General features: G+C 32.3%; 1 protein-coding gene across 1 annotated transcript; it reads right to left on the reverse strand.

Annotated features, from left to right (window-relative positions):
• Window positions 1-3949: 3949 nt before the first annotated feature.
• LOC136271277 (uncharacterized) lies at window positions 3950-9888 on the reverse strand. The gene is made up of 3 exons (XM_066070951.1): window positions 6786-9888; window positions 6194-6409; window positions 3950-5830 (listed from the first exon to the last, which is right to left on the reverse strand). Exons 1-2 carry the CDS (start codon window positions 7230-7232, stop codon window positions 6266-6268), a joined length of 591 nt encoding a protein of 196 aa, XP_065927023.1. The 5' UTR covers window positions 7233-9888; the 3' UTR covers window positions 3950-5830; window positions 6194-6265.
• Between the last annotated feature and the right edge of the window lie 1858 nt (window positions 9889-11746).

Raw genomic sequence — 11746 nt, forward strand, 5'->3', positions numbered from 1 at the left:
CCGTGAAGAGCAACTTTATGTAGAGATGTATGATCTTACACGTATACCATCCTCGCTAGCCAAGGGTTTACGATCCACTCTGCTCCTTTATACAAACTTTGGCAGATTCAGACGACAAAATCAAACTCGCGCAACGGAATCTGATTGGATGCGAAGCAAGGCGAATTCAGGAAATCAATTAATTGGCTGTGCAGTTATTTATGTTTTCATACAAAATTTAGATACAATCATTGTCACAATTTTTATGTGATTAATTTTAATTACATATGATATATAATTACAAATATATGGGTGTCACATTTAATGTCCAAACTGTTTCTCATAGTTTTAATTTGTACATATATTTTAATCCAAATCGGGTGTCCATAGATCTTTTTTTTAGTACCTTTAAACTCAATCAACTGGTTAGGCATTTAAATGCCCGTGCTGGTGTGGTCAGTTTGGGCGTAGCAGGCACCTGATAAGGACATGGTGTCCTGCACTAGAGTTTGTTCAACTTAAAGTAAAGTATTTACATCTGAGCATATTCTAACCAGGTTCTTCTCACTTCTGAGTTTGTTTACTGTTAGTTTTCAGTTGCAATGACAGCCAAGTCTCTTTTTGTGTTTTGTAGATTTGTTCCATAATGTTGTCTTAAACTTAACATATTGTTTGAGTATATAAAAACTGGTAATGTTAATTAAAGTATACAAGTAGTTGTAAAGTAACAAAGCTATGTAAACATTGTAAAAAGTGTGTAAAGTATTATCGTGAATTAGGTGTAAAAGTAAACATGATTTTCAAGTAATATGTATAGTATGAGTAAAAGTATAAGTATACGTGTAAAAGTAAAACTAAATGAGTAAAAACATCAGTAAAAGTATGCATGTGTAATATAAGTAAATACATGTGAAGTAGTTGTGTAAAGTAATTTATATGTATACAGAAAAACATGCATAATATGTAACCCCAATGTATGTTATATACAGCTATGATATGTATATTATTTAATAGATCCCAGTTTGCAGTATCCCAGTTTGCAGTATCCCAGTTTGCAGTATCTCAGTTTGCATTATCCCAGTTTGCATTATCCCAGTTTGCAGTATCTCAGTTTGCATTATCCCAGTTTGCATTATCCCAGTATTGCAGAAACAACACAGTATTGCTGTTCTCCAGTATTTCCATATTCCATGCAGTACAACAGTATTTCGGGAACTCAATATTCCGTAAACTCAGTATTCCATAAACTCAGGACAGTGGAACCATCCTAAATATTGAACAATACAGATTCAACAACATTTGGTCTGTCATACCGGGACGGATGGTTTGGGAGCCCACCAAAGCCGCCATTACGGACCAGCCAATTATTGAACAAAAAAATTAAATATTTTCTTTTTTAAACGAAAACACAAGGTAAACAAATGTATTGTATTAAAATGTAGTAAAATTCAGTTATTCCTTCTGGCAACTAGAATAGCCAGTCTATGGCACATATAGATTTCCTTTTAGAAACAAAAAGGGTCACAGTATAAAATGGATTCAGGAGCATCATGTGTTCTGCGAGATACTGAGAGAAATTAAAAACAAAACAGACTGTACAAGTTAAAAATTTATCTCAACTCGGCATTATTGCGCAACCGGTACCATTTGTTGAATAAAATTAATGTTTGTTACTATTGCGAAATAATACATTCAATTGCATCCACCAATACTGTTGCAATTGATTTAAATTATTGCTAATAATGGCTTAAAAACAAAAACGTTGCAACATATATACATACAGGTATTTTTTTTAAACAAACAAATACATTTAAAAATGATGTAAATATAATTTATTTTTTAAATATTTGAAAAGTGTCCGTGACATTTAACACGGTTCAATTTATTGGCTGATATAGGCAGATAAACATCAGAATGTGTTTTAATTAAAACCACAAACTTTTAAAGTCAAAATTTAACCCTGTGTTCAAGCAAATGGTTTTGCATAGCCAGTATAAAAACTCAAAGTAGTGTGTATAGGTGAGTGATGGTGAAATACATCACAGAGATCGTCTTTATATCTAATATGGTCTCAGGAAAAATTGCTAATGTTGCATATCCTTGTTCTTTTCATATTAACTATATTCTTTATGTACGTAGTTCTGACTTTTCATACAACTTAAATTGTAAAATTGTTTCTTATGTTTCACAGTTATATTATAGCTTCTGAGCGATTTTGACTTTTTTTTTACTTATTAGTTCTTATTTTAATCACTGATTCTCTCAAATGGGCTGGATCATGACACCAATATACTATGTCTGTCTGTCGGTATGAATGAACGAGGTGATGGGTTTATAAATGTAGGAATGAATGTGTTCATGTATATGCTTACAGCTAAACAACAAATTAACTTACAATTTATAATCATATGACAAAATTAAAATCAAGCTTATTATTTATTATCCAATTATCCTTTGTGTTGTATACATAAAATATCAATAATATATCACTCTGTAAACTGGTAAATTATACTTTATACCATATTCTATGATTATTTTATAACACCACTTCTTGACTTTGTATTTTGGAGAGGGTTTATATAGACTTTGCCTGTTGCCTAATCCATTTGATTACTCAATAAAATATGTTTAAATTAAAATATCCTTGTTTTTAACAAAGTTTGGGCTACCTGGTTGTTTTCTCGCAGCAATATTTCATCATTGTGCACAGTAAATCACATTTAATTTATGAGCATTGCTACTAGAAATTGGCGGAAGGCATCAGTAACTTTCAAGACAGAAAACGACAGAATTAATGGACAAATTGGTCATTCATTTTTTTAGAGAATAAATTGGACATTGTACAAAGCCCCTTAAAATTAAATACATGAGTTTATTGTATTCTTTAAATAAATTGCATTAGAAGTAATGATATAAAAGCTTAGTTCATTTTTTTATATTAGAATTTGCTAATTGTATCTGCTGAGTGAATTTGAGTGTGTATGCAGAGCTACATGTACATGTTCAATTTGTTTATTATCTACCGTTCCTACACCGGGGGGGGGGGGGGGGGGGGGGGTAGGTATCAGTATCAGTATCTTACTTGCAATGCGTTCATACATGCCAAAACAGAATTTCCCTAAAGATTTACCCCAAAACATATAGATGAGAAAAATCATTTCCGAGTTCAACCTGGGGACGAAGGGGGTTCTGTCTGCAACACGGGTTGAATATAATAGATAAAATAGCATGTTAAATACCTGGCTCCTCCGTCACCAACATTTTAAAATTATACCACCTATGCATTACACAGACAACAAGAAAACCACATTGACGCAAGCGTCAAAGATATCAGGCCGCAATATTGGGAGAATGAAAACTATAAATTGTTCGCATTTGAATTTGTATCAAATTTAAAATTTTCACTTGATATTCTTAGACATTTTGATTATTCTATGATTAAAGAAGAGAATATTTACATATATCTACACAGAAATAAGAATACAAAGAAATCAAATCATTGTTTTATTTTTTTTAAAAGTGAAAATGTAAAATACATGTTTTGTACTAATGAAAGTAAAAAAAATATTCAAATATATCAACATTGTAAAATGAAAAATGGGCTCCAGATTTTCTACAGTAAATTAATATGCATGCAAAACTCACAAAGAACAATGACTAGAAAAATCAAAGTACTGAAAGTACTGATAGACGGAGGCATCAGTTTTATTATACATGTGCTGATGTACAGATTTTGAAGTCTTCTTGTGATTCTATGAAAAGAAATGTTAATGTTAATGTTAATGTTAATTTGCTTTTGTTACAGAGTTGGTGTGAACAATATATAAAATAACACAATTCTTTGTGTTGTAAAAAACATATTTTTATTAACATTGCTATGTTGAATTCTTTGAAACTGAACACAATTTGGTAACATACACAAAATATTATGCTATCATATGTAAATACAATAAAAAAATATTGGAAGGAGTTTTTGTTGTTGTAAAAAACATACTTTTTTAACATGTTATGTTGAATTCTTTCAAAAGTCATTGAACACAATTTGGTAACATGAACAAAATATGATTATGTCATATGTAAATGCAATAAGAAAAAATTATAATGGCTATTTGCATACTTGGGGGGGGGGGGGTTACTATATAGCAATATTGCATGCAATTACAAAAATATACATTGATGTCTTTAGAATCCTCAGATATTTCAACCAGTAATTGTATTTCAAGGTTTTGTCAGAATTATAAAAAAAGAAAAGAAAAAGAAACAAGATAATGTCTCTGAATAAATGAATACCACTGGATATGATTAAATGATGTGCACAAAACAATGAGAAATGATTATTTACATGTATGGAAACAAATCATAAATTGATAACAATGTTAAAATATGCATGGTTATGTTGTATTTTTCTTGTTATTTGTATAAAACAATATATTTACCAATGATATAAGGATAGAATATAAGATGTGTAGACAAATTATGAAGAAAATGTATGGGTATCTAAATAAAATGAAGAAAGTCGGCAAGAAACAAAAAGGAAATGCTATACAATGTTAAAATATCATGAAACACCCTGAACACATGCAATTGGTACCATATCAAAACAATATGAACTGTTGCATTTATAAACAGCATTTGCCTAAGCAATGTATGCTAAACAAAATTGGTCCAGTACATAAAATGCAATTGCAATAAAACAATGAGCAACTAACATAATAAATATACACAACTTGTTTCTAAATGTTTAGTGAGAATATATTGGTCAAACAAACTTGTTCACAACCATATACAATCAGAGACATATACCAGACTCAACATCAAACAACTATATTTGATCAGTGACAAATGCTGTGAGGATTAGATGCTAAAAATGGATTGAAATAATTTTAAGAATATCTAATGAATTTACCCTCTATGGATTGCAATTTGTTCTAAGTGATAAGTTCACTTAAGCTTAATGCCACATGTTACAAGGCATATTACATGGCAATGGCATTTGTGTTTAAATAATAGGTAACACAAAGTTATAATCTACAAGAAATGTGTTCTAATTTGGCACAGTAAATAACAAGTTGTGTTTATGATAATACAAAAGACTTGACTTGTGTCTTTCCTTGGCACAGAAGATATGATTACAAATAGTGACAAATATTTTGTTTGAAAAATCCCTGGCATTAGTTCAAGAGGAAAGTAATGATTTTTTACCAACAAACAAAAGTATGTACTTATGTCTCATAATGTACATGTACTTGGTTATTAAAATGCTACTGTCTACAGAAGACTAATACTATACACTAAGAACTAAAAAATTTCCATGACAATGGATTTATGACCATGCATACAGGAAACACTCCGGTGGTACATTAAAGATAAGAAGTTGAAAATAGTGTTAACATTAACGAGATAACTGCATACAAATCTTTATCAAAAAAACATTTTACTGATTTTTATAACTGACTAAACTTGATATCAATTTTTTATAACAATAATGATAATAACTGTATAAAACAGGAAGAATGTAACCCAAAAGAAATGAAAAGAAAAACTTCGTTAATTTTTGGACATATGATAGATGTTGTAATTAAATCAAGGCAAACATTTGTACATCAGATCCATTAAGGGTTGCCTCGATTTGAAATGGTATGATTTGAATACAGAAATTTTCCAATTCTTCTGCATTGAAAATCGCGACATCTTCATTTTTTTTCAACAGTTCTCCTCTGAGAGTTTCAACATCCATCCTAATGTCTTGACTGACATTGTCTTCATCCATTACGTAAATTTCAACGTCTTCATTTGAGACAGAAATTGCCTCAACCTTTCCTTTTATCATGTGGGTCCTTGGTTCTACTTTCTGAAAAATATTAACATTTGTATATCATTACATTTTCAAGATGAAAGGTAAAACACATCATCATGGTATTGTAGAAAAAGATTGGTCCTAATGTAATACATGTAACAAAATGAGATTTAGATAAATAATACCGGTGTATTACCAGACGTCTATTTTATATTATCAGTGTTTACCAGACTGTTTTTAATAAGAATTAAAATCTTTAAAAGAATAGTTCATTAAATATATTGAGCAATTTTAATATATATGTAAGTTAGAATAATCCTAATTTGATTAGAAATACACTATATAGTTTTTTTAGAAAATGTGAAAATTTTATTGAAGTATAAAAATGAGGGACAATAGCCTCAGAAATGATCATACCCTGATGACAGTATTCCTGGTTGTGTTTAAGGATTTCTTTTTTTGCCATTCAGACACTAGGCAATGAGTAACTTATACGAAATCTCCAACTTTTAAGTCGGTTTCTGCTAGGTTTCTCCACAGAGTCACCTCCATGGAGTGTCCCTGCTCTTTTAAGCTAACAGTTCTTATTTTGGTTTCTTGTTGGCCTACTTGAACAAGTTTTACTGCCTCATCCTGAAAGAAAAGTATAAAATTCTAACAAAGAAAATTACAATCCATCAACAAATATATATATATACTCAGTTTCTATTTCCCGTTATGTTTGCATTGCCATAGAAAATCTGTGATGATCATTTTCCTATCATGTCTATAACACGCAAAACAACAAAGATGACGTGTAAAGATTTTAAAGCGAGGATATACAAATATTACAAACAAATAAACATCAACTCTAACATAAATAATAGCATTAAAATTATTTTTTTTTTTAACACACCAGACTGTGCAGTCAAAATATCATATCACTCTTAACGTGCAATTTGCTTGCATGGCCTGATGTGTTAAAGGACCGAAGATATCCAAAAAATAAGCTAAATTAAGTTGTACTTACCCGAATAACCTGTCCCTGTACTGATAAAATACCCCTTATGGGCATATCCAGAGCCTCTCTAATTGTTTTGGAAGGTGAAGTTGGTGTTATGAGCAGCACAGCTTTATCTGTCTGCTCTTTCGTCAGATTAAGATGTGGCGCACACATGATCTTTGAATGGGTAGATAAGACAACCCTATTTCCTTTCACAAGGAAATTTCTTAACTGCATGGTTTTGCCTTCTCTGATCTTCATCATCTGGTTTTCGTCACTCAATGTGGCCAGCATACAATCCGTTTTATCAGCTATGCTGAAGTTCAACATGCTTCCTTTCGTTCCACTGCTGCCAGTGAAGTTTGCAGTGTGTCCAACTTTGGCAACAACCACAACCAATTTTCCCATGGGATATGCTGCTGCTTCTTTCCCTTTATTTTCCATAATCAAATCTTTGAGACTTTTTTCCTGCATCTGAAATTCATAGTATTAAATCATGAATTTGAGTTTTTTCCCCCTAACATTTAAGGACTCATATAATAAAGCATGTAAATATCAAAATGAGCTTGTATGATGATATTTGGAATGTTGAGTGTTAATCGTAATTCTACTGAGGTTGCTTTTAACCAAAAAATTGTTGATTTTGACAAAAGAAATAGTTGTACTTTGAAGTTCTCCATTATTAAATTTGTTCAGTAAAATATAACCTCCAAAGTTAGCAAAAGGTATTTCTGAATCAATATTTTTAAAATAATGAATTTATATACATAGTACATCAACTTCAAAAACACATTCTTTAAGTACAATAATTTCAATGGTACTATGAATGTAATCTCATTTGTGGGAATTATTACTTTTACAGGGGCAAATATACAATGATTGGTTTGTGATCTGAATAATATGATTCGAGGGTAGCACAGGAAATATCTGAATTTGACATGTATGTTGTATAAACATGATCTAAGCAACTTCCATAGTCTCTTGTAGAACTGTGCATTATTTGTCTTACATTCAATCTTTCCAGATATGAACTGAGATCTCTTTGAGTAAAGAAGTCAATATTTGTGTCTCCCATGATCACAAGGGGGATATCTGTCTCTATTAACTGATGAATAGACCTCAAAAACTTGCAAAAATTACTTATGCTTGCCATATTTATGGGACAATAGATAAACAGAAGATTCACTGATGCATCTCGGTAATCAATGGATGCAGTCACAGCCTCTACTCCACACAGAATAAATTTTCTTGGGTTATGCAACTCTTTTTTTGAGTACAACACCATTCCATTAAATGGTCGTCCTCCATTTGCTACGTGCCCATCAAAGCGATACATATTGAAACCAGGGAGTAGGAAATCCTCATCCCTATCATTAGGTACAAGTCTACTTTCTGATATAGCAATTATGTCTCCTGATTTCAGGTTTTCGTCATTTGCAACATCTTTCATATGACAGTGTAAGGATCTAGTGTTGTGATAAATAATTTTCAAATCTGATGTTATATGTTTCAGAACTGGTAAACATGTTCTTAAAACAGCATCCTCTCTTAGCCTTTCCATTTCTTTTACAACTTTTGCTGACACTGCTATTTTTTGTTCGTTTAATGATGATATGAATAAGTTTTCCAGTTTACGGACTCTACTCAATCCAACATAATGCATATGTTCCTGTTTTCTTGTGCCAAGATCTATTACAACATCGTTTAAGGTAGAACCTTGTGCTTTATGAATTGTTTTTGCACATGCTAACCTCAATGGAAACTGTCGTCTTGTAACATAGCATGTTTTAAAACGACCAACTGAAAATTTCTTTGAGACTTCTAAAATAGGTGTCCAATTTCTGCAAATATTTTCAGTGTACAAATATGAGTACTTTATTCTTGCTGAAGATCCAATATTTTGTTCTTCAAATAAAACCCAAACTATACTACATCTTTTAGAGCCAGGAACTCTAAAATCTAATTCTTTAACAATACAAGGACTACCATTGGCTAAACCATCTTCCACATCAACATTCAAGCATACTTCTGCTGGCAAATTTTTCACTAAATAGACCTCCTTTTGTAATCCCATTGTTTTTGAAGGATTTTCTGACACCTGAGCAAGAATTTTGCTCTTTAAATCTGCTGTCACCTCACCACCAGCTATATCAACAGCCAAAATGGAACATTTGTCTCTAGTTTCTGCACTTTGAAAAGCCTCCATGTTATGATTATTTACTTTGGCATTAGTAGTAAACAAATGTAAAATAGCATTGACATCTTGCACTTGATGCAAGTTAGTTGAGCGTGACTTGAGCTCATCAATGTCACTTTTAGTTTGCAAGCCCTCACGTAATCTGTTAAGTAATTCGGCAAAACCTTTGTCTTCTTTTTGTCTCATAATCTCAGTTAATTCGAAAACATCGAACAGTTCAGTCCAGAGATTGATTGCTAAAGGTGCATAGCCATCAACCAAGCTTTCAAATACCCATCCATCAAAAACTGGTTCCAACTGGAAAAGGTCACCAATTGCAATTATACTTACACCACCAAAAGGAATATTTCTGGCAAATATCTCCTGAAGTCTCAAGTTGACAAAATTAAACATTTTATTACCAACCATTGATATTTCATCTATGAAAATAATTTTGAGATTTTGAAATTTCACTCGCATTGTATCAAGCTGTTGTGCATCAAGAGGTTTGTAGTTCAGCTTTTGATTTGCAGGTATACAGAACAATGAATGAATGGTTTGCCCTCCTATATTGTAAGCTGCTTTTCCTGTTGGAGCACACAGAACTGTTTTTACTGCATCAAGGTTCTCACCTGGTTGCTTTGTATAATACCTTGTAACTGCTTGGTAAAGACATGTTGTTAGCAAGCTTTTTCCAACTCCTGCACCTCCTGTCAAGAAGCAGTAAAAAGGAAAATGGTCCATTTTTACTTTATGAAGAATGTGGTAGAAGAAATTTCTTTGCCTCTCATTCAGGGATCTAACCAGGTTTTGGTAATCAGATTCAGGCATCTGCTTTAGTACAATATCATTTCTTTCTAACTGTTTTCTTGTAATGCCTAAATCAATACCTAAGTCATAATCTTTACCAAAGTATTCTGGACTGAAGCAACCATGTAATTTACATATGTCCTCATCTTGTTCTTGGTCAATTCCATCTTCATGCTGAACTTCAGCTGCAATAACATTATTGCTGTCCTCTGTTAAATGAAGCATACTGGCTTCTACAATATCTATCACTCCTTTATCAGCTTCATATTGCTTCTTGTTTCTTTGGATAGTTTCTTCATTTTGTTTGAAATTAGCTTCAAAGCTGTTAAATGATCCAATCAAGTCAAGTTCCTCATTTCTCCAGGGATAAAATAGCATCAACTGTTCTCGGAAATAATTTTCTGAGTCTTGATCTTTATTAAATCTTACATGTCTGATGATTTTTGAAGTATTTCTTCTTTTAAGTATAGAGCCATCTTTCATAAGGTATTCCTCCTGAAAGATTCCATCATCTTTTTCTCCATTTAAAATATCATCTTCATTTATTTCTTCTATTTCATCTTCGGGCAATAAATCTTGATTGTAAGATGAGGTTTTCTCCTTAGCTGGTAAAATCATGTCAAATTTTGAGATGAAGTCTGCTAAACAACAAGTTTTTAAACATTTTGGTCTTCTCTGGTAGCGTTTGATCCAGTTGTCTGATTCAATATTTGTTGAATTCTCTGGAAGGTCTTGCAATGTTTCCACTGGTTTAAGTAAAAATGTTCTCTTTCTTGGTTCATTTGTGTTTATGAACACAACTGTCCTACTGCTACTTCGCAGAGGCATCTGCAGTACAAGATATGCAGCTTCTTGTGCACAAATTTCAACATGAGTGAGAAACTTATTTCCAATTTGTCGTACTTGTTGTCGCAAAGACATATTGCCATGTCTAGCTTCTTCACATGCTTCATGCATCAAATTTGACATTCCTCTCTGTGACTTGGAAATATATGATACAATGTATGCTGCACAGGCATAGCCATCAAGTATAAACTGAACATCAATATTTGCTTCCCAAGCTTCAAGAAGGAGCTCATTGTAGGAATTGATGCGTATCTCGGAAAGTGTTCTTTTTAAGAATACTTTTGGGAATTTCAAACTTGACCTCAGTGCGAAAATATATGTCTCATAAACCATCCCTATTTCCTTGAGAAAATTCTCAAAATAAATTCCCTCTCCACATTTCAAGTCATTTAAATATTCACAAATTTTGAGATAGTCCTGTTGTACATTAGGATTTTCTTCGAAGTCTTTCTCGTCAAGAGGTTCCAAGATTTCTGTTTGTGGCAAAGGAGGCAAAGGAAAGTTGAATCGACATACATTTTTACCTTTTTTTTTACAAGTCCGTGCATGTCTGTGTGTCTGGTAATTGATCAGTTCAGGGATGTCATCATTTTTTGAACATGTACAATGCTTGTCAATAAAGATCTGAATTTCCTCCTTAGTAGATGCTTCATATGTTGGGGCATTTTCAATCCATAGGAGCATGTGAATATGTGGAGAACCCCTTTGTTGGAATTCAACACGGAAAAAATAGTCCACAATTTTGCCTAGAGGACTGATACTGCTTTTCATAATTTTTTGCATGAATATTTGAAATCTGTGTTGAAAATACCTAGAACATGTGACTGGATCTTTTTTAATCAGCTCACACTTTTCTGTCCATGACAACTCCTTGATGGTTTCATCAGACATATCTCTGTTGTTCAGTTGTCTACTCAATATTTTCAGCAAACTTGACCACTTAGTTTCAGCTGCAGAGAAAGAACAGAACCATGTTGGCTTTCCTAGTTGTCTTATCATTGCAAACACATCTTTCTTTGCACTTTCCCAATAAGCAGGTGACCCTCTTAATGTTCTCAAAACTCTGTACCCCTCATTCAAACGAACAATATTATCAAACGCTGCAGGGTTTAACACTTCTTTTACTGTAACTTTCTTTCCTTCATTTTGACATTTC

Source organism: Magallana gigas, chromosome 9 (assembly GCF_963853765.1).
Source record: "Magallana gigas chromosome 9, xbMagGiga1.1, whole genome shotgun sequence".
NCBI classification, from domain to species: domain Eukaryota; kingdom Metazoa; phylum Mollusca; class Bivalvia; order Ostreida; family Ostreidae; genus Magallana; species Magallana gigas.

Bases quoted from the DNA above. Each gene is read 5' to 3' on its own strand.
- LOC136271277 (XM_066070951.1), bottom strand. From the start codon at position 7,232: ATGCAGGAAAAAAGTCTCAAAGATTTGATTATGGAAAATAAAGGGAAA. The intron at 6,410-6,785 runs GTAAGTACAACT...CTTTTCTTTCAG, and splicing joins TACAGGGACAGGTTATTCGG to GATGAGGCAGTAAAACTTGT.